This window comes from Castor canadensis, chromosome 2, assembly GCF_047511655.1.
Source record: "Castor canadensis chromosome 2, mCasCan1.hap1v2, whole genome shotgun sequence".
NCBI classification, from domain to species: Eukaryota; Metazoa; Chordata; class Mammalia; order Rodentia; family Castoridae; genus Castor; species Castor canadensis.
The window spans coordinates 50,321,846-50,345,473 of NC_133387.1; the positions used below are offsets into that span (position 1 = coordinate 50,321,846).

At 43.7% G+C, this 23,628-nt stretch overlaps 1 protein-coding gene across 1 annotated transcript in view; it reads left to right on the top strand.

Moving 5' to 3' along the window:
* Positions 1–18,095, top strand: part of Tmbim7 (protein lifeguard 2) — a 39,130-nt gene extending 21,035 nt beyond the window's left edge. Inside the window, exons 7-11 of the mRNA XM_074064746.1 lie at positions 3,212–3,249; positions 3,333–3,420; positions 7,360–7,449; positions 14,776–14,823; positions 17,606–18,095. Coding sequence (XP_073920847.1) covers positions 3,212–3,249; positions 3,333–3,420; positions 7,360–7,449; positions 14,776–14,823; positions 17,606–17,758 — 417 coding nt within the window. The 3' untranslated portion in view covers positions 17,759–18,095. The remainder of the gene's footprint in view (positions 1–3,211; positions 3,250–3,332; positions 3,421–7,359; positions 7,450–14,775; positions 14,824–17,605) is intronic.
* The last annotated feature ends 5,533 nt before the right edge of the window (positions 18,096–23,628 follow it).

The following is a 23,628-nucleotide window of genomic DNA, read 5'->3' on the forward strand; positions in this document are numbered from 1 at the left end:
TGGAGGAATTCTAGTTGTAACACAGTAGTCACATTTTGGTGAGTTAGAGGATTTGAGTTGCTCTGTTGTGCGGGCAAACACAGAGAACCCACACCCAGGTTAGGGCTGCATTTCACCAGCAGTTAACTTAGCTGTCACTGGACCTCTGCCAGGCAGGATAAACACATTTTGTTATGGCGAGTGGGTCTCACATCTAGTTCACAAACTCAGGATCTAGAAATGTTATTTTCTTTATTTTTGTAAAATGCCTTTTATTTCTTTTTCCAGTTCTCCTAGGAGCTGAAGCCATCTCTGAGCTCAGGTTGTCTCCCAGTTCCACACCTTTCTTCTCAGTTCAGTGGCTTTTTTCCAGTACCAGAGAGTTGGGGTCCTGGGGAGGCTTCTGGCCCTTGTCTTACCCCATTTATCCAAAGTCTGGTTCCTGGTTCCCCAACAACTCATCAGGGTGGTTTCCATCCACAAGGCCCTCATTACATCTGCCCCTCTTGTCATTCAGCACTGATTAAGGCCACACCGAACCATGGGGCTCCCTTTCTTGCAGTCAATTACTTTTTGTTCTGCCCTTGGGGACCCCAGGATCTTGCCACTTATCAGCAGGCACCTGAGCTAGATTTTTTAAAACCTGAATACAATATGAATTTCTATCATTCTACCTCCATCCCAAGGCTCAGTTCTCTGGAAGATCACTGGGCTCATCCCCAAGGACTCAGCAGTATCTAAGAGTCACTCTCCAACCTCAACTGTCATGTAACAGAGGCAGTCCAAACCATCACCTCCTGGAGGCCTTTGTCTCTCCAAAGCTCACTGGTTGCAATTGGTAGGGTGTTGTATGCCTCTTGGGAAAAATCCAGCATGGTTCAGGAGAGTGTTGGTATTTGGGTTTTTGTTTCTGCCTATGAAGATTTACTTGCCAATTAATTCCTTATTTAGATCCAAATTGATTTGAGGTAGCTTATACAAGCATCTGTGATATAAGATGATATGATAAATTGATGGTGAAATCTGGTGGAGGGGAAAACAGCATAGCTTAGATTAGTGTGTAAAATACACTAAGTCCCGTACACTCAATGGTGCTGACCTAGAGTTGACTCTGCACCCTCTGTTGGTAAAGCAAGCAAAGACACATGACAAATGTGAATTTCAGCATCTCTACTAAGCAAACTTCACTGTGATTTACATGTTGGGAGAAATAGCTTTCTCCTGAGGCTGAAGACTGGCTGTCTGCTGCCAACTGCATTAAGCCTTTCTCAGCTGGCGTGGATGCCCTGCTCATTGCCTAGGCCAGGAACAGACCACATGGTGTTGTCATAATTCAATTGCTTCCAGCCTTCCTCACAGGGTATTTTCTTTCTCTTCTCCTGGCTCAACTGCTTCACAGTTCACCAGCAGCACACGAAAAGGGGTATGTGTGTGTGTGCGTGTGGTGTGGAGTATTTGTGTATGTGTGGGGGGGGTGTGGGGATGTGTATGGAGTGTTTGTGTGTGCTATGTGCACACGTGTGTGTGGAATGGGTGTGGTGTGTGGAGCTGGGGTTACAAGCCATACAAAGGAAGACACGGGGATCCTGAAGCAGAGGCAAATGGGGTAGAGGGAAGGACAGAGAGGCAGGACTATTTAGTTTTTTAGAAATGTTTGAATTTTTAATTTAAAAATTAAAAATGGTTTAAGTGCTATTATAAAAAAAGATACAAGTTATTGATCTCCAAAGAAGCTCTTCTGCGGTTTTGGTGTTTTACTTCAAAGCAAGTAACAGCTTATGAAGAGATACAATGTAGAGGGGCAAAGAACTAGTTCTGTTTTCTTGGCTCTATGTCTTGCCCAAGTGTTAGGAAAAATATAGAAAAAGCCATTTCAGAAAAGGAGTTGAGAGAAAGCAGGAAACACCCTCACTGCAAACAGCTTTGGTCCCCTAGAATTGTGACTTCTCTAGCCACTGTTTTGAGCTCTTGAAGTCACCAGGCAGATTTGACTTCACAGTGTCTTACAGCCTGGAATCAATTCCTTCCTCTCTCTTACCTGTCTTCCCATTCTCTCTCAGGTACACACACACACACACACACACACTCTCTCTCTCTCTCTCTCTCTCTTTCTCTCTTTCATGTGCTGGAGAAATATGAAGCAACTTAGCCAGAAGAGGAAGAAAATATCCCGTTAATGGAGATAAAGACTCCCTACTTAAGTAAACTTCACAAGACAGAGAATCATGGAATTCTAGACCCATTGGGTCTAGAAATCCAGACAGGCAATCCAAGACTTCTGGGGCTCCAGTTCTTTTCCAGCCTCTGACCCTGCCCATCATTTGCCAGCTGGAAAAGTTCAAAGCCAATCTAGTCCTAGTACTTTGGTTAGTATGTGCTCTCCTTTTTTATTCCCTGAGACTAGAGGATACTTTCCTGGTCCTTCCCATGGAACACTGTGTCTCCCAAGTCCCTGATTTGCTCTGACAGTGTCCTGTGGGCTGGGGAACTTCTTCATCCTGTAGTGCGGCTTGCTCTTGTCCTCATGCCATGACTGTGGACATCCTGAGCCTGACAGTGGGCCTGACACACCTTTTTGCCTTTTTGGCCTCACTGGCTCTCAGTCCCTGCCTGTCCCACACTGTCCCCAGCCTAGTTCCAATTGGGTAGGAATCCTTCAATGCAGCCCTCTCCTAACCACCCCCTTAGATTGGCACCTCTGTAGATGATTGCCCTTTCCCTGGTCCCCTGGCACTGAGAAGGTCTCAGTTCTCATCCCAGGTCTGAAAGATACTCAGCTTGTACTATGGAAAGGTCAGTACCAGAGCGTGGGTGAAGAATTAATGGAAATCTAGCATACCCTGTCCTGATAAAATGTTAAGATACTATATGGATAGCCCCATTTGATTAATAAGGATAAAGTTCATAAATGAACTTTTTATCTTGGTTTCCAGATTCATAGTTAATACATAGTTAGCTCACTGAATATGTTAAAGTGATTTTATGTTCTAAGAAACATCTACTAAAAAATGATTTTCACTTGTCAGTCCTAGGGGGAATGTGGTAAAAATGGCTAGTTGTATTATTTGTTCCCCATAACCACCCTACAGCTGTGTGCCTCAGGCTTGTACACTGACTCCCCACTTGCTCTCTTAGATGCTGCCCAAACTCAAACACCCCGAGTTACGTCCCCTGGATTCTGGCCTCATGCTTGGAAAAGCAGTCTTCTGATTTATATGAATTTTGTTTTTAGACACTTCTTGAAGCTCTGCTGCTGGGGACCGTATCAGTGTAAGTCTTTAATACACATTGCCTTTTCTTTGTGTGTGCTTTTCTCTGAATGAATGTGAAGAATAATCACTTTCTGGTTCTAGTTTCTATAAGGCCGAGGAAGTGCTATGGGCAACAGCAGCAACAACTCTGGTGACATCAGCTCTCACCTTATTTGCTCTGCAAACAAAAGTGCGTATTATTTTCTGTCATAAGGGGTATGAGTATGTGTGTGTGCTGGATACATTCTGTGTCTCTCCTGTTCCATATCCTCCTCCTGTACTTTGCTATCTGTGGGCCTCACCACTATGGCCCTCTTGCCTGTATGCTTTCTGTGGGCTAGGACCATTGAGAGCCCCAGCTGGAGACTGGGAGGGAAGAGAGAGGCACTTATTTCCATGGCGTCCTCCCAACAAGTTCCTCTTGGGTTAGCCATGTTTCTTACAAAAATTCACTGCCTGTGTCAAGGGGGACAACCCAATACAGTCCAACTCCCAGGCTCACTGTCCTCTTTCCTTTGGACATACAGGTGGTCACAGCTCTCTGGCTACTAGCCTAGACCCACTCTTGCTGGTTCCCCTGCAGACACTTGTACCCTTCTCAAACCATCCTATTTGAGCTCACCATCTGTTTCCTGCTGGGGCCCTGACTGATACAGGGAGTTTGAATATCAGAAAGCTGTGCAGTTCACCAGAGTTCAAAAGTGCCAAGATCCCCAGGATATAATTCAGGACTATTTCTTTCCCTCCTTCCCTTCTTTTTCTCTTCCACTCCTCCTCCTTTCCTCCCCTCCTTTTCTCCTTCTCTCCCAATTTCCTTTCCTTTTTTCTTTTCTTTTTTATGGTACTGGGAATCAAACCCAGGCCCTTGAGCATACTGGCTCTACCACTGAGCTACATCCTCATCAGGACTATTCTTTTGTTTTTATGCTGCTGTACTTGGGTTTGAACTCAGGGCCTCACACTTGCTAAACAGGTGCTCTACCACTTGAGCCACTCTGCTAGCCCAGCACTATTCCTTTTTAACTGTGATGTCAGAATCTCTCCAGCCCCATGATGCTCCTTAATATGTAGTGAGGTCCTTTTGTTAATGGTGCTGGTGCAATCTGTGATCAGAAGACTTCCAAATTTTTTGTATCCCAGTGGGAAGAATCCATGGCAGGACACGTGGTTATAAAGGGAGTTTACTAAAAGTTAGGGAAGAGAAATACAAAGGGAAGCATGCTGGGGCCCAAATGGGGGCTGGAAGCCAAGAGAGCATGTTTCTGCCCTTCAGGTGCTTTTAAAACCTACAATGACCTATGGGAAGAGGAGAACAAGGTGATTCCCATCCAATAATCAATGAGTGGGGAAGCGTATGGGTGGTTCCTGAGCCAGGTGAGGGCATGTCATTACCAGGCTCAGTGACCTTAGAGCCAGCCAGTGGAGCTGGGCATGTTACCTGGTTCCCTTTGAGCCAGGGAAGGAGCTGGGCAGACTCCACAATACACCTATGTTAATTTTCAGATGCCCCACCCATGAGGGAGGAAGTTCCCATACTTTCTAACTTATTGTAATTACAAAAGAGCTTTTGAGGTGTGTCAGGGAGGAATCCCAGTCCCAAACTTTCCCACATTCTAGCCTGCCTCACTTCTAGTAACTGTCTTTCAGTTCTGGCTACCTTCTTTTAGTAAATGGTGAGCTCGCCTCAGTCAGTTTTAAAACACAGATCGAATGGAGTATATTTTCCATTGTTTGACACACATCATAAGGAAGGTTTTATATGTACGTAGAATTTTAGCCTCTCTTGATAGAAAAAGGAAGAAGTTTGAGAGGCAGAAGGGGCAATTAAATGTTTAATCAAATTGTATCAAAAGCTGGGGACTCAACTTTAATTTATTTTAATTACATTTATTTTACTGTCTCCCTGCAGTAAGTGAGGTGAGCTACTGCTGAATGCACAGATTTATTTAACTATTTAAACTTTTCTAAAATGTGAGACTACTTTTTCTTTTTAAGCCCACTAGTATTTTAAGTCATAGTCACCTATGACCTGAGTTGAGGAGAATGGACATTATGTTGACAAACACTTTAAAGCTGGTCACTGTATTTGCATAGATGACTTTAAAAGGCAGTTGAACTCATGGGCAACTAAACTTTTTTTTTTTTTTCTGATTAAGTTATGTGATGGGGGGTGATGTGCAAAATTCACTCCCACTACAACCTAAGGGCTATAGAGGAAATGTAGCCACGCAATGAGTCTGAGTTTTCTTATGAACCCCAACTATCAATTTAGCAGAGAGAAAATTAACTAAATGTTCTTTTGATTTAAATTTAATCTGATCCCATTCTTGAAACAGTTCCTTTTGGACCAAGTGATAAGATACACAATAATCAGTCTCTCAGCTTCCTGCTGTGCCTGCCTTTCTCTTTGAAGTGAGGTCTGGGAATGAGAGATGGGGGTGTGGCCAACGAGAACAGTATGGGGATTGGAGATGCCATGACTCATTGCTATTCCTGAATGATGGTCTCTGTGTCCCTGACTCTCTGTGTGCTCTCTGGGTCTCCAAAGGTGAAAGTCCACTCCTGGTGTGACTCCGACCTGTTGATCTTGGGTCTGGTCAAAGCTGACAGCATTCCTCCCCAAATCAAACTCACTCCAGTTGTCCTTTTCCTGCCAGGGAGAAGCAAGCCTTAGGGTTTCACTGTTGTGAGCCCTGTGCTGTCTAGATCTGTGCTGTTCAAGGGGGTTTAATGTGAGCCACAAATCCAAGTCATACTTAGAATTTTATTTTATTTGCAGTGGGGGTGGAGGGAGAAGTTGAGCTCAGGGCCTTGTGCTTATTAGGCAGGCACTATACTTGAGCCACTTGAACCAGGATCCCAACCCCATACATATAATTTTAAATTTCACAGTAACTACACTGACAAGTAAAAAGAAACAGAAGAAAACTAGTTTTAATAATATATTTAATTTAATTCAGTATCTATGAAGTGTTAACATGTCAACATATAATCTAATATAACAAAACTATTAATAGTTTTCATTCTCTCTGTGAACTAAAACTAAAATCCAGTGTGTATTTTAAACTTACAACACATCTTAATTAGGGCTAGCCACATTTCAAGTGCTCTGTAAAGCATGTGGCTAATGGCTACTGTGTCACAAGCAGACTGAAGACCAGGTTCTTGTTCATTGCAGTTCCCTGGGGGCTTGCTGAAACATGTTGTTACCCAGCCTTGGACATGCATCAGTGTCTGTGGGAGAGGCTTGGCCATTTGTACTTCCCAGGTGGGGCTGCAGGACACTTATAGGTCTGAGAAGTAGGGAAAGAGTGCTTTAGATCATTCCCCTGGTATGTTAAGGGTAGGGACAGGAGGGGAAATGTAAGAAAATATCTTAGATCTTTTTGGTATCGGGGCTCTTCTTTTGCTGTATAATTCAGTTTTTTTTTTTTCAGGTCATTAGATGAATATTCCTTTTCTTTAAAAAAAAAAAAAAAAAGAGCCTCTGATCTCTCCAAGTTGATTTGGGTCACTAATCTATAAAGGCAAAAACATAATTCACACTAATAAATTTTGAAATTACAAAAGAATTATTAATAGTAAGTTTTGAAAGTTTAGTAAATATGTATATACCTCCCTTTGATAGCTTAACTGGTAGAATTGAAGACTATAAATTATATGCATATATACATGAAAAAGATACCCAGCTTATATCTTGGTATATTTTATTCCATTAATATTTTCTGTACATATGTTCTTAAAATGTGAATAATTATGATCATATTATAATACAAATTTACATCCTACTTGTTCAATCGACCTATTTTATTATAGGAAATTTCATATAAATATAAAAATTAGTTCAATGAACACCCATGTATCCGTTATCCAGCTTAAAAAATTCTCAACTGCTGGCCCCCATCATTTCATCCACACTCCTACATTTTCCACCCTCCTGAAGCAAATCCCAATGTAACACTTTTTGTGTAGCAGTTTTCAGTGGTTGGGGCTAATGGATTTCCATGATTCTCTCAATTGATAGTGATGGCTGGTTTCTGTCTACGGGGTATAAAACGCACCTCTGAACATCCTGAAATTCCTACTAGATGTTAATGGAGTTATTTGTGTGCTGTTTATATTTCCTCAGTGGGATTTTACCTTGCTAAATGGAGTGCTGTTTGTTTTCGTCTTTGTACTTATGATCTATGGATTTATGATCATCTTCGTACGATCATATGTAAGTGACTCTCATTTGGAAACCTCAGAAAATTGTTAAACTTATTACTGACTGTATTAGTCTGGGTTCTCTGAGAAGCAGATGTGGACTTTTGGCTAAGTATACAAAGATTTTTAAAGGAGAAACATCCATGGGAGAAAAGAGGGAGTGAGGGTGCAGGTTGGGAGAGCTGAACTGTCAGCCCATAATGATACCTGACCCAGGGGAAGGAGAGGGAAGGTGGGTTGGATGGGAGCATTCTAGACATGGTATAGTCTAGGGAGGCTGAGCAAAGCCCTTGGCCTCCCAGAGGGCCCTGCCACTCCCGGGCAAGGGTGGGTATGTACATGCCTCAGACAAGCTGCAGTGGGTACACAGCCCAGCAGTCAGGGCTTGTGGATTGTGTTGGAAATGTGGGCCCCAACCAGGAACTAGAGAAAAGGTTAGATCAAAAAGAATTAACCTAGAAGGTAACACACACACACACAGGAAATCAATGTGAGTCAATGCCCTGTATAGCTATCCTTATCTCAACCAGCAAAAACACTTGTTCCTTCCTATTATTGCTTATACTCTCTCTACAACAAAATTAGAAATAAGGGCAAAATAGTTTCTGCTGGGTATTGAGGGGGTGGGGGGGGAGAGGGAGGGGGCGGAGTGGGTGGTAAGGGAGGGGGTGGGGGCAGGGGGGAGAAATGACCCAAGGCTTGTATGCATATATGAATAATAAAAGGAAAAAAAAAAAAGAAATGTGGGCCCCAAAAGTGACCACGTGGAGAGGAGTGATCTGGCCAAGAGATTCTTTATTGCCGGGTGGGAGAGGCAGAGAGCCAAGAGAGCCAAGAGAGCCAAGAGAGCCAAGAGAGCCAAGAGAGCCAAGAGAGAGAAGCAGGAAGGGCAAGGGCTAAATACCCCTCAGTGAGACTCAGCATGATCTGATTGGTTAGGATCTTATGTTTCATGCTGATTGGAGGTTGGGGCAGAAGGAGGATTCAAGCTAGACTCGAGGCAGGACTGTGACCCTGGGAGGCAGGACTGTGACCCTGGAAAACAGGAGCTTAAGGGTGCAGTAAGAACTGAAACCTATCGGCGCCATTATTGCCAGCATTCCTCCCTTTTTTGTTTGTTAAGGAAGGGGGACGTTGTGTTTGTTCTGGCTTCTTTGAGCTGGCAAGGGGCGGCGTAGGGGAAGGGAGGGTTAGTTGGCAAACAATGTTGGGGTTGCTGAGCCTCATGATGGCGTACGCCCAGGCTCTGAAAATGAAGATTTCCCCTTCCCTGAAGTTGATGAAAGTCCCTTGTAGCCATAGGTCATAAAGAGTCTCGAGCCAATCCTCCGACCCCGACCACGCATGGTGGGTATCAGCCAACTATCCTCGCGTTTTGGAGAGGTTGGTATCCCTGGAAGTACAACTGGTTAAATTTTTGATTAGCAATAGAGACATGCAGTGTGACACAAGGGAGGAAGCTTAAGAATAGGAGAGCAAGAACACAGGCATTAGGATGGGCATTGGCCAGGAGAACCACTGTGAAATGTTCTTCCCTAGACAATTTCAAGAGTCCTCCAACTACAGAGAGAGAAATGGGTGGCCATACATTATCAAAGACCCAAATAGAAATATTAGGAGGAGCATAAAAAGGTGTCTGTTCAGGGACTACATACCTAGGATCTGAATTCTGCAAAATCCTATAACTGCCAGGAAAGCTGTAAGCTGTCTTATGGTATGGGGGTTGGGAAGTGGAAGATTGGGTTGATGCATTTGTGACTCAGGGAGTGAGTCTGTCCCTTTAAGGCTACACCTAGGTAGCTGACCTGTGGGAGGCAGGGCCTGTCAGGATTTAAATGTAACACTCTTGGATAAAAGAAAGCTTTAGCTCATTATTTTATATAAATTGACATATATATAAATGACATTTATATAAATGTTTGTACCATATTCAGATAACACTGTTACAAGGTGGTCATTTGAGACACATAGGCAAATATGTAAATGAACTCTGATTTAGTAGTACTTAAAGCTTGACAAGATCAGCAGAAAACACAAATAATTTCTTTGATAAAATCTTTCTCTGTAATGGTTTTTTGTAGATGTTACTCAGAGCAGAACAATATTAAGATAACCTTGTTATTTCATAGACATAGAGCATTTGATTTTAGTTTGACATGACCCTAAAAATATTTTAGGCAACTCTTAGATTATATTCAGCTTTAACTTTATCACACACTGAAGCTTTTATTATACACTTTTCAAACTTACTCAGACCTTCATACAACATACTAAACCCTTTGATGGTTTGTCCTTATCCTTCCTATTTGAAACAATCTTCAGGATAAACCCTTTTTACAAAATCCTTTCTTATCCAAAAACATTTATTTTTCCTTTAACTTTTCAAAAAAATACATTTATTACCTATCTATATCCTTTCCAGTTGTTTACTTTGTAACTTGTATTTTAAAATTAACTTTTATAAGAATTTTAAATTTATTGCAGGGGCTGGAGCAACTAATTATTACCCCTTGTTGCTTTAAGGAATAGGCATAAGTCCTCATCCTCCCTCAGGCTTGAGGGGATATTGTTTTGGGTGTGGAAACTGTGAGGGATTTTTGAGTTTTATTTGAATAGGGAGGGCCATCCTGGCTCACCCTACACTCATCTCATCTGTCCACACTGTGGAATCTCTTTGTTCATGAAGGAGGGGGCAGAAGAGATAGCTGCCTGGGGGGAGGAGAATTTGAGCTTTTAATTGAGATAGTAAATCCTGTCCCATCAGGGACACTGGAGTTTTAGGTACTATGCGGAAAGAGTGACAGAAGAGGAGATCTCCCCAAGAGCAGGCCAGAGGCCAGGTAAACTAGTGCTCTAGGGGCTAGCCAGATTTGCCCTGAATGATAACTTTTGTCATTGGACTGGGGACCAGGAGAAAAAGGTAAAACAGAGAACTGGGCTCCACTGTCTAGGAGGAAAATGACCTTTTGTTTTTCTGCCATAATGGCTCCTCAACATTGATACCAAGAACTGGAGTGTGGCCAGGAGGCTAGGACCCATCAATCCATAGGAGGTGGCACCTCACCTTCCATCTGGTAACAGGAGCATTTAGACCTCCAGTGGTTACCCTTGCAGAGGGCAGGGTCCCGGTTGGGGGTGGGGCCGTCTCCTGGGCTGTCCCCCCTTAAACATTCTCTGCAGAAGTGCCCCTCCTATCCACCATGGTAGCAAGTTCATGATACAGGCCCCAGTCAGGTAGGGCCCTCTCTGAGAGTAGCAATGAGGCCATGGTGTCTCTTATCCTTTTCTCTCCTGTTAGTAAGGTCCTGGACATACAGACATAGCCATAAATACAGACATGGCTAGCTGTATTACTTGGTTCAATGACTTTTTCCCTTCAGCCACAGTCTGAGTTTTTTATGAATACCTGGGGCTGACTGTTAGAAATTTATCTTTGAGGAGAACCTCTCTCACTTGTGACTCTGGATCCATCGTGGTATGCTTTCTGATAGCTTCCTTAAGATGCTATAGAAAGTTAAGAGGATTTTATTTTTTAGGTTGTTGCTGTAAAGTTGTTATTTTACATTGACACCTGACACTCTGGAGGGCAAGTCTCTGAACTGTTCTGGGCCTCAGTTTCCTCGCTTCAAGAATGAGGGATCTGGTTTAGGTTAAACTATGTTTTTTCACTATGAGATGGCTGAAGTGACATTAATGCCACTTATCTTTACCATTTTTTTATTTTTATTTTTTTTAGTAATGCTGGGAATTGAACCCAGGGCTTTGCACATGCTGGGCAGACATTCTCCCATTGAGCTACTTCCTCAGCCCCAAATATTATTATTATTATTATTATTTTTACTTTGGCTGTACTGGGCTTGAACTCAGGACTTTATGCTTGTAAAGCGGCACTCTACTGCTTGATCCATATAATCATTTCCAACCTGAGTGGCCTGGGCTAGAACCCATTGCTTTTCTAATGAGATGCCCTGAGGTGTGAGGTGGGGCTAGGAGCAGGACTTGTGCAAGGCGCCACTCCCTGCACACACACCTGGGACAAATGACCCTGACTGCCTAGGCCTGATCCTGTGGCCTTTCGCCCCTCCCCACTTCCTGTGTACTCTGCACGCAGGATCTAAAGACCTGAAAAGGGGCCAGTGACTTTGGTTGTCTAAAGGATAAGTGGGCCAGATTTGGGTGCAAAAGCAGATCACGTTTTTTGGTTTTATGTCTGGGGTCAAACCCAAGGCATTCAAATTATTGAGGAGGCATCTCAGTGGGGAGTCAGACGGCAGAGAAGATGTAGAGGCACCCATTATGAGGGACCTGGTCCCAGAATGGGAAAGGAGGATATTATGTACTGTGGAGCATCCTCGCGCAGCACAAATATCTGAGAAAACGCAAAGCGCATGAGAATCAGCCGTCGCTGAGTTCAGGTGGTTTGCAGGCCAAAAAGCCCCGTGGAGGCTATGGGTCACCCCGCACCACGCTTTTCTTGGAGGGTGGCCTGTGAGGGCCGAGGACGACAAGAATAGACCAAAGCCCGTGGTAGATAGGGAGATCTTTCCCCATCGTCTGAGTCCCAGGGATGATCAGAAAGGGGAAATATTGAAACCCCAGAGACACCGAAGGGAGAGACCGCAATGGGAGCCCAATAGGGGTGTGTGGACTCACCAAGAAGATGTCCGGTGTTGGATGTGAGCGAGGGTGATTGGGAGGATGAGTTCTGGCCAGTCACATCCTCAGGGTGGTCATGAGGTGAGTAGGAATCGGGGTCCCACCAGGATTAGTGGGGAGCCCCGCCCCAAGTCATGGCACCAAAATGTTGGAAATGTGGGCCCCAAAAGTGACCACGTGGAGAGGAGTGATCTGGCCAAGAGACTCTTTGTTGCCGGGTGGGAGAGGGAGGGAGCCAAGAGAGAGAAGCAGGAGGGGCAGGGGCTTAAATACCCCTCAGTGAGACTTGGCATGATCTGATTGGTTAGGATCTTATGGTTCATGCTGATTGGAGGTTGCGGCAGAAGGAGGATTCAAGCTAGACTTGAGGCAGGACCGTAACCCTGGAAAACAGAAGCTTAAGGGTGCAGTAAGAACTGAAACCTATCGGTGCCATTATTGCCAACAGATTGCACTCTCCTCCCAGTACCTGTAGGTTCGTAAGGTCCATCCCAGAGGCCACCACACAGGTGTCATTCATGGACTAGGGATCTAGTGTGTGAATACTGAGCTCCTGTTCTTGGTGACAACTGTCCTTCCCAAAGAGGGTCTTGAGGTGACCCTGCTCACAGGGGCAGGTCTGACTGCTTCTTCTTTGTATGGTGCTGTTGTTGGAAAGCATGGGAATGAGAATGATAAACTCCTTTGTCCTTCAATAGCGGCCGAGAGGTGGCTCGGGCTCCTTAGCTCCAGCCTTTTCCCTTTCCTGTATGTTCACTGAGTTCTTACTAAATATCAGATACAGGCCTGCATGCTTCATAGGAGCATCACGCTCAACTCCCAGCAGCTGAAAGTATGTGACTTGTCTATTTTATAGATAATTAAACAGGTCCAGAGAAATTAAATAAATCCTTTAAAAAGTTAACCCAAGGAGTAAGGGGTTGAGGTGGCATGGAGGCCAGGTCTGTGTGACTCTCATATTCTAGCTCTTTATCATATATTGTGTGCAGACTGACTCTTGGGTGGGTACGAAGACCAAGAGACACAAGATATGGCCCTATGGTGTCTGTGAGTATTCTGTGTTGGAGGTCAGGCCCACTGAGGACTGGCCTGGGGCCTGTGACCCATTGACTGAAGCTCCAAGGTCAACCTGGAACAAAGGCTGAATCAAAGAATTTGGTAACAAGTGGACTTGTTACATGATTTTCAGACATATAACCAGAAGTTCTGTCTGGGTTGGTTTAAAAAGCCTTGTGAATAAGTACATACTTTATATGTAGAGATGTGGCATCTATATTTTGAAGACAAACTCAAAGATATATCTTAAAAGGCCACAGCTCTCCATGTACTTTTATTGGTGGTAGCAGAGACAATGATAGCAATACAAATATTTATTAGATGGATTCCATAGGTCTTACAGTATCACTTAGTTAAGAAACTGTGTTTCCTACTAGATAAAATGGCCTGTTTGCCATCCTAAATTTCTTTTCAAAATATCTACAACTTTACATGTTTTTTTTTTAATAAAAGATTTTGGTGGCATCTCATTCAAAGTCCATATGCTTGATGTGAGCCATTTTGAAGTCTCTGGACTCTAGGTGTCAGGTGTTTTCTTACTATTAGCTTAGTCTGGAACTATTGGGTTTCCCTTACTGATTCCTGATCTCCCTTCATTAAGAACCTTTCCTGGGGAGCAGAATGGGTGCTCTGCCCATCCCTCTTAGACACTAGCTTTCTCCTGTAGAGTTTATGCCACATTTTTCTTAAGTGTTGTACACCACTTTCTTATTTTCTTCCTATATGAGCCAAACCCTTGGGCATTTCAACTAGTCCCATATTCTGTGTTCTGATCAGGGCTGTGTTTGTTTCAAGGAATGATTCCATTCAGACTAGCAGGAGGCAAGGACCTAGAGAGTCTCACAGAACTCCTGGATGTCTAGAAGAGTCAGAATTCACAGTAGCAGAACCCTACCTTCCCATCTGGGGCCGATCTGACTTGCCTTTCAACTTGTGCAGCAAGGGCTCTAGCACTGTCAGTGACAGCAGCCTCTGCTGCCTAGATTCTTCTGTCCTGAGAACTGAGCTCATTTGCTGAAGCCTAGTCACTGCACAAGTTTCTCATGAGTCAGCGCTCAGTTTTCCCGGTGGGTGTCTGCTGCCTCTCATCATCGCCTCTAGGTAGGGTGTTAGAGATCACTGTGTTCTCAGGGCTACTGTTCTAGAGCGGAGGGGAGGGTGGACTCTCTAGAAGGACTATGAGGATGATGCAAAAAGTGGAATATGTCAAATACATTCTTCCTGCCTTATCCCGCTTACTTGATAAATATTATTTGGCAGGTGCAAAGTTAGCTTTCCTTTGCTTTATTACTGGAATTGAATGTATGGTATTGACTATGTTCAAGAAAAGTTTAATTCTCCCACAGGGTTGACCTCCTCTCCTCCCCTCCCCTCCCCTCCTTTCCTCTCCTTTGTTCTTGTCTCTGTTTTTTTGTTTTGTTTTTTTGAGACAGGGTCTGGCTATGTAGCCCAGGCTGGCCTTGAAAACTCGTGATCCTACTGCCTCAGCGTCCTAAATTTCCCGGCAAGCCACCCCTTGGCTGACTCTCTTAATATTTGGTCCTTATCCGATGGCAGTGACTAAAAAAGCCCTTTCATTATTCCAAATCTCCTTCTTGAGCTGTAATTGTTCCCTTTCTCTCTGCAGTGGCTCCATCTAATTTACTCTGCGCTGGGAACGGTGCTCTTCTCCCTGGTAAGTCCACCCCTCCCTTTTGGATGAAGCGCCGTGGTCAGTGAGCGCTAGTAACTCCGGCAACGCTCTGCCTGGAGAGGGTGGTTGGTCCGGCTGGAAGACCTTCCTCACCCATGAAAGCATGGCTTTTCTTGAAAGAGTGAACATTTAAGAAGAGGAGAAAGCATTGTTGATAAGGCCAAAGATCCTGCAGCAGTGTGTGGTCTCTCTCAGCAGGACCTTCCTGCAGGCTGCGCGCAGGCGGATGCACCTGGGACTGCATTTAGGCCATCACTTGCTGTCCTGTCTTTATTTCAAGTTAGTTTAAGCACCATCTATTTTAAAAGTTATCCATGGGGTGGAGGTGTGGCTCAAGCGGTAGTGAGTTCAAACGCTAGTATAGTCAAAAATAAGTAATCCATCTACGTTTTAAAATTCAAACAGCAGATTTACAAAATGGAAATTAAAATCTCCTTTTTGCTCAGAGGCAATCAGTGATAGAAGTTTCTGGGAATCCTGCCAGTGGTTCTTTACACATACGCACCATTTCCTGTTACATGATTGCAGTCATACTACAGATAATGTTTTGTCCTGGGCTTTACACTTAAAAATAATGGTCTCCACATATAAGCAGATCAGGGTCTAACTCATTCTTTTTCAAGGGCTGCATGGTATTCCACTTTATGCTTTTATCATGTCACCTGTTTTAGGGTTTTTAAACATTTTTTGTAGTGTTGGGGATCAAACCTGAGGCCTTGTGAATGCTATCATTGAGCTACAGCTATACTCCCAACCCCCTAGGGTTTTTAAACAAAAATTTTACTTTTAAAATTTCTAAGCATACTCAGAAGTAGAGAGAATGATCAAATGAGCTCCATAAACAGTACCAAGTTTTAAAACCATTCACACACATTTTACTTCATTGTATTTCTTTTTGTTGTTGTAATTGTGTCATATCTTTTAATTGTTGGAAAATTTTATACCAGGAGTTTGAGGTTAAACCTGTATATTTCAGCTTTCTCATTTCTTCTCCTGTTATAAAGGAAATGATTTGTGCCCATTTTCCTTTGCTCCTGTGTGCTCAGCCTTTGTGTGCTGATACTGGCTGTGGCATCTCCTGTGGCCTGTTTAGGCAGTTTGTTTCCATGCAAAAGTAGTTTGGTGTACTATTCCCCATTTGTAGGCAGAGCAAACATTGTAGGGTCAGGCAGTTTACCCAACAGTGAAAAAATGTGTGTGTGTGTGTGTGTGTGTGTGTGTGTGTGTGTGTGTGTGTGTGTTTAAAAGAGTTGTGATGGTGTTAAGACAGAGTACTCCCAGGGGTCTGAATCCTGGCTGGAACTTCTGTGGGTTGGTTGTGTCTGGGATGGTACCCTGAGCCATGGTCTCCTTGGAGGGGACTGGGCACAACTGCATCCCTGCTCATCCTCCTTGCTCCTTTTCCCTCTGCCCTCAAATATACAACCTCTGCTCAGAAGCCACATTCCCAGCCATCCAACCCATGCCTGTGAAATGATTAAAAAATTGTAATTCCCTATTAGAATAAACTTAGGGATTTCTAGAGGGGAGGAAGAGAGAGAAGCACTTCTCCCTATGAATCAGACTCAAGAGTGTTAGAGGGAGACAAAGAGCAAAGCTGGGTGCTCAGCTCCTGGCGGTCTTTTGGGACACCAAATGTCCTAGTTTGCTGTTTTTCCTTCCAAAGTTGCCAAAACGAGATGTAAGAGGAAGGGGAATGGGGCTCAGCAGTTCAGGTGGGTGCTGCTTTGGCATCCTCCTAGCTCATGTTGGACTCTTTTCTATCACCCACCATAGTATGTCCTTCCCTTCTGCAAGGCTCAGTTAAATCCCACCTCCCCAACGGGGCTGTACCCACATTACAGGAGACATCTGTCATGAAGCCAGTGTGAGACTGCCCAGGTCATGACAGTAACTTCCGTCTGGTTTCTTCCTTCTCACTTTTACAAGTCCACATGAAAACCAGCCAGAGAGAGAGGGATATCTGAATTCCTTAGGACAGCTTTCACTGAAGTGGATATTGTTCTAAAGTTTGAAGAATGTTTAAAACCCCAGGAATTCTTGCTAATGCCAGTGCTGGTCTGTCTGCTGGGCTCTGCCTCACTGGGCTCTTAGTTTAGTGTCTGGACACCGATGACTGGGTTCACTGTCCATGCTGCCCAGGTCTCCTCACTTTACAACAAACACAAAGCTGTTTGACTTTTTCATCTTCATATTTTAGGACCTGAAACTCTTAATTTTACCTACTGCGGCTGAACTGAAATGTTTCTTGGTGGGGGAGGGGTTGGTAGTGTTATTTAGCCACAGTTGAGCTCTCTCTCCTCACTCTATTTTGGATATACAGACACTACCATGAAGCCCTCTCTAAATGGTGAGGTTTGCTGTCACCCAAAGCTCAAACAATGCAATTATTACTCTTTGTGTGTCTAGGAATGAGCATAATTTTGTTCCTCTGTTTAACAAAAACATGGAGGAATCACAAGCACAGGGTAGTTTTAGTTTACTTCTGTGTCCACTTTGTCCATCTGGTTCACGTCACTGACTAAAGGTGTGATGGTTTTTGGGCATGGAAAGCAAAGGAAGTTGGCAGGCTTCAGGAGAGGCACGTGTGCTTACAGAGTACAAGCTTGGATTGAGGCTGTAAGAGTAACATACTCACCCTGAAACTGACTTTCTACGTTTTTCTCGGTGTTAAAGTAATTTCCCAGACCATTTAGGACACTTACTTGATGGACATACCATGTACAATTTCAGTAGCTAATTTGTTTCCTTTTTTTTTTTAAAGTACCTGGTGATGGATGTGCAGCTTATGGTGGGAGGCAGTCATCATCATTATAACCTGGACCCTGAAGAGTATGTTTTTGCTGCCCTGAACATTTACTTGGACATCATCAACCTTTTCATTTTTATTTTGCAACTGATTGGACTGGGACGGTAGTGCTATGGCTAAGGCTGGCTTCCATTGAGAAGGAAGGAAGGACGTTGTTGTGTGTTGTTGCCAGGCTCAAGCATGCAAAGATTACCGCTTCATAGTCCTTTTGTTGAAAAAAAATATTTAAGGACACTTTTTTTGGGACAATGAAACTAAGCATTCAGTACTTTTAGTTCCATTGTCACATAGCAAAACCCTCTGGGGGACATTTCTAATTTTTATAAATTCAAAAGATGAGTGTCATAAACACATATACTTACAGACATTTGAAGATGCCATTGTTTTGTTGAAGTTTTGCAGACATTATTTGACTGTAAACATCTCTCTGCATGAATAAAATGGATCACAGAAACTTTTTTCTTTCTTCCTGTTTGTGGTGCTGTGGGTCAAACTCAGGGCTTTGTGTTCGCTAGGCAGGTGCTCTACCATTTAAGTCATGCCCCCAGCACTTCTTCTTTCTTTTCTCTTGATTTGGCATTCTATGGGAATATTTTGGCATCTGATTTTGGTTTTTGTGAGTCACAGTCTTTAATTCTAAAGCAGTGCCTTTGCCCAGGTTGACCTTGAACTTGTGATCCTCCTGCCTCAGCCCTCTGAGGGCTGTAATTATAGGTGTGCACCACCACGCCCAACTCTGGTTTTTTTTTTTAAAGAGTAAGGTAAACCAAAGAATTGGCATTCTCCTTGATTTCAGAGTCAGCCTGGAGAGAATAATATCTGCTACATGGTACTGAGAGAGGATTAACCAAGTTACTGAACATGAAAGGCTGTTCTTGTCACCATCATACCTGTACTTGTGACTTAGAGACAACCTCCTCTGATGGTCTAGGGCAGTTGGTTGGCCTCCTTTGAATTTAATTTAATGTTAAAAATTTTAATATAGTTTTTACTCTAGTTGTGATAAAATATAAACATAAAATTTGTCAACATAACAATTTTAAATGTACAGTTCAAGAGTGTCAAGTGTATTTACATTATGGTAAACTTATCTTCAGAACTTTTTCATCTTGCCAAATTGAAGCTCTATACTCATTAAACAAGATGTCCCATAACATTCTGAATTGAATTATGTATTTATAAATACCTTATACAACAAGTTTATGTTCCTGAAGATCATAGACTGTAATAGATCCTTACACCCCCTCCTTGAGTCTCACGAACTTGCCGGAGTGAGAGACTTGATAAGACAACTTTTGATTTGTTGATAAGTTAACAATTTTCAAGTCCATCCAACGTGTGCATCTCTGCCTCACCTATTTCTGATTCTAAGTCCCAGATCAGCCAGTCTTTGGTACTTGCCCCCGTAGGAAGAGTATGTCATTGGTGTAGCATTAACTAAGCAGGCCCACTCCTTGTGAAGGATGGACTTCAGGAGGTTCCAAAAGGTGATAATTGATCAAGGACACTTCTCCTTCCCAGGAAACTTCTGTCTGCACCTAAGAGACATCTCCGCTCTTGAGCAATAAAGGCTAAAAAACCCAATCTCCAACCCCGATCCTTGGTGATAGAACAATAATGTCACCATTTTGTGAATCAGCCAAAATGGCAGCCCCGCCCTTAAACAAATTCCCATGTTCTAAGACAGAGACTACTGCGCATGCACTAACTTCCTTACCCTCCCCCTTCTATAAAAGCCACTGCTCGCCCAGACTTGGGGCTGTGTCATCTTTTCCCGGCCAGCCTGGCAGTTTGGGCCTGCCATTAAACTTTGCTCTATGGACATGAGACTTTTCTTGTGAGCGGCGTTTTTCCTAACATTTGGTGCCGTGACTCAGATTGGGTTCAGTTCCTGGCACTGACCTTGCTCTCCTGGCCTTCCCTATCCCATCCCCCCACCCCAATTCCCATTTCCTTCCTCTGGGATCTGAGCTGCTTTACCGGGACCCCTGATCCTAGAAAATGCCACTCTCTCACTAGCTCACAGGGAAGTTCCTCTGCTCCAGCACGCCTCCAACTGCCATCCACCACCGGCCAATCTTCCCTCAAGGTCCTCTCTTCCTCAGTGAGACCTCCTCTCACGCTGAGCTGTGGTCTCTCTCATTTCCTCGAAAACCCTAGCGCTAGGTTGCAGCTTACTTTTGTCTCTGGGAACTGGGTTCCTCACTAGGGACTGTGGACACCCCTATGGTGAAGATGTTTCTTCTGGGTGTTGTGTTCCACATTTCTCTCTCTCTCTCCTGAGGACCTGATATTTTGGGGATGCCCGCCATATCTCTCCTCAGGTCAGGCCTTCACCATGGGAGTTGGACCATCCCAAATTCCTTCAGACTCCCCACTGGGATGTCTCCTGGCCAACCTTGGGCCCCTCCGCCTAACACCTGATCTTAAGCCACAAAAGCTCATTTTTCTCTGTAATCAGGCCTGGCCCTAATATCCATTGGACAATGCCTCCAAATGGCCACTTAATGGCACTTTCAATCCCAGTATTTTATGGGATTTATACAATCTCTGTAAGCATGCTGGTAAATGGAACTTTCCTACATCCAATCCTTTCCCTATCTCTGCATCAAACCCTCCCTCTGTACTTTCTGTTCCCCTGTGCAGATTCTATTAGCCTGTAAACCAGTTTCTAAATCAACCAATTCCTCTTCCAAACCTCCTCCTTCCTCATGTAAACAGACTTCTTGCACTGCTTACCATACTATTTCTTCCTATCTTCCTGAAAAACTTTCCCCGTCATGGAGTTAAGCAAGCCACTCCTTGCCAATTCTGGCCTCAAGTTGATTCCAGCTCTGGGAGAGCTCATGCTCCCTTCCTGTGGGCTGAGACCAAGCCCCGGATTTATTCAAGTATGCCTCATGCTACATTGGCGGAGCCCTGTTTGATTATGTCACCTGATGACTGCTTCTCTTACCCCCTCCCCCCCCAGCTAATGTCCCTTTTTCCTGAGACAGCGACCGGAGAGTGGAGGTTTCATTTTGCTGAAAGTGTTCCAGTACCAGTCAATGGGAGCGACCTAGGGACACAGGTGATGGCTAACCCCATAGGCGTGTGTCATGCCTCCAGGCTCTGCCTTCCCCTCCATTGCCTAAGATGTCAGCACACCTTTTCTGCCTCCTCCATGGTCTCACCACATGTCCTTTGTCTCTGTCTGCCTTCCCCTCCCTGGGCTTACTGGGACCCTGCCTCCCATGAAAAACCTGTAGCATGGTACCTTATGACTTAAGCTATTCCAACTAGTTTGCCAGGCCTCTCAGTCTAAAGTAACTTTAAATCAGCTGCTTTACAAAAGCATTACAAATCACACCGTAACTCTGCCCCCACAAGGGGAGGAGGGAAAGCAAACAGGCACGCTTGTGCACAGGATGCCAGCTCCTGGACACAGCAAAAACACCTCCCATAGCTAAGAAAATCCATAGAGAAGATCCAGCACATCCTGGGCCACCAGCCACACATGGCGATGGCTGCAGCCTGCCACCACTTCCCCTAGAATAAACGTGTACACAGGAAAGGGGAGGGGCAACAGGCTGCAGGATCAGGCCTAGGCAGGGTAATTTGTCCCAGGTGTGTGTGCAGGGAGTGGCACCTTACACACACCCTGCTCCTAGCCCCACCTCACACCTTGGTGCATCAGACCCTTGTAAGTCAATTGTTAGCTCAAGGTTATAGATCCAGAAATAACAAAATAGACACTACTGTGGTCTCTAAACTTCTCATTTAGAATTTTCTATACCTTTGGCCTCAGCATAAATTTTTCTCTCCAAATATTAGCACTAGTTGTCCCATATGGCACTGGTATTGGCCTGAAATGCCCTCTGAATGCCCTTCTCTAACTTTACAAATGATTTCTTTGTTAAAAAGGTAGGCTTTATTAAAGAGGCTGCCTGCTGTTAGCTAAAAGACAGGATCCTAACGTTTTGTTCTTTCTAGATGGGACCTGGATCTTCCAGTCTTCTGGCTGGTAGATGTTGGAAGCTTTGTACTGAGGCCTGGCCTCAGTATGCCTTGGGTGACCAAGAGAAGTGGACTTCACAGGGCTCCTTAAATTACAATACCATATTCCAATTAGACCTTTTCTATAAAAGGAAAACAAATATATATATTTGGGATAAAGACATAGCTCAATGAAAAAATGTCTGCCCAGCATGTACAAGGCCCTGGGTTCAATTCCCCAGCATTACTAAAAAAAAAAAAAAGGTAAAGAAGATAAGTGGCATTAATGTCACTTCAGCCATCTCATAGTGGAAAAACATAGTTTACCTAGACCAGATCCCTCATTCTTCAAGTGAGGAAACTGAGGCCCAGAACAGTTCAGAGATTTGCTCTCCAGGGTGTCAGGTGTCAATGTAAAATAACAACTTTACTTTACAGCAACAACCTAAAAAAAAAAAAATCCTCTTAACTTTCTATAGCATCTTAAGGAAGCTATCAGAAAGCATACCACGATGGATCCAGAGTCACAGGTGAGAGAGGATCTCCTCAAAGATAAATTTCTAACAGTCAGCCCCAGGTATTCATAAAAAACTCAGACTGTGACTGAAGGGAAAAAGTCATTGAACCAAGTAATACAGCTAGCCATATCTGTATTTATGGCTATGTCTGTATGTCCGGGACCTTACTAACAGGAGAGAAAAAGATAAGAGACACCATGGCCTCATTGCTACTCTCAGAGAGGGCCCTACCTGACTGGGGCCTGTATCATGAACTTGCTACCATGGTGGATAGGAGGGGCACTTCTGCAGAGAATGTTTAAGGGGGGACAGCCCAGGAGACGGCCCCACCCCCAACCGGGACCCTGCCCTCTGCAAGGGTAACCACTGGAGGTCTAAGTGCCCCCGTCACAAGATGGAAGGTGAGGTGCTACCTCCTATGGATTGATGGGTCCCAGCCTCCTGTCCATGCTCCAGTTCTTGGTATCAATGTTGAGGAGCCATTATGGCAGAAAAACAAAAGGTCATTTTCCTCCTAGACAGTGGAGCCCGTTTCTCTGTTTTATCTTTTTCTCCTGGTTCCCGGTCCAATGACAAAAGTTATCATTTGGGGCAAATCTGGCCAGCCCCTAGAGTGCTAGTTTACCCAGCCTCTGGCCTGCTCTTGAGGAGACCGCCTCTTCTGTCACTCTTTCCTCATAGTACCTAAAACTCCAGTGTCCCTGATGGGGCAGGATTTACTATCTCAATTAAAAGCTCAAATTCTCCTCCCCCCAGGCAGCTATCTCTGCTGCCTGCTCCTTCAGGGACAAATAGATTCCACAGTGTGGACTGATGAGATGAGTGTAGGGTGAGCCAGGATGGCCCTCCCTATTCAAATAAAACTCAAAAATCCCTCACAGTTTCTGCACCCAAAACAATATCCCATCAAGTCTGAGGGATGATGAGGCTTTATGCCTATTCCTTAAAACAACAAGGGCTACTAATTAGTTACTCCAGTCCATATAATAAATTTAAAATTCTTATAAAAGCTAATTTTAAAATACAAGCTACAAAGTAAACAACTAAAAAGATGTAGATAGGTAGTTAAAGGAAAAGAAATGTTTTTGGATGAGAAAGGGTTTTGTAAAAAGGGTTTATCCTAAAGATTGTTTCAAATAGGAGGGATAAAGACAAACCATCAAAGGGTTTAGTATGTTACATAAAGGTGTAAGTAAGTTTTAAAAGTGTATAAAAAGCTTCAATGTGTAATAAAGTTAAAGCTGACTATAATCTAAGAGTTGCCTAAAAGATTTTTAGGGTCATGTCAAACTAAAATCAAATGCTCTATGTCTATAAAATAAAGTTATCTTAATATTGTTCTGCTCTGAGTAACATCTACAAAAAACCATTACAGAGAAAGATTTTATTAAAGAAATTATTTGTGTTTTCTGCTGATCTTGTTAAGCTTTAAGTACTACTAAATCAGAGTTCATTTACATATTTGCTTATGTGTCTTAAATGACC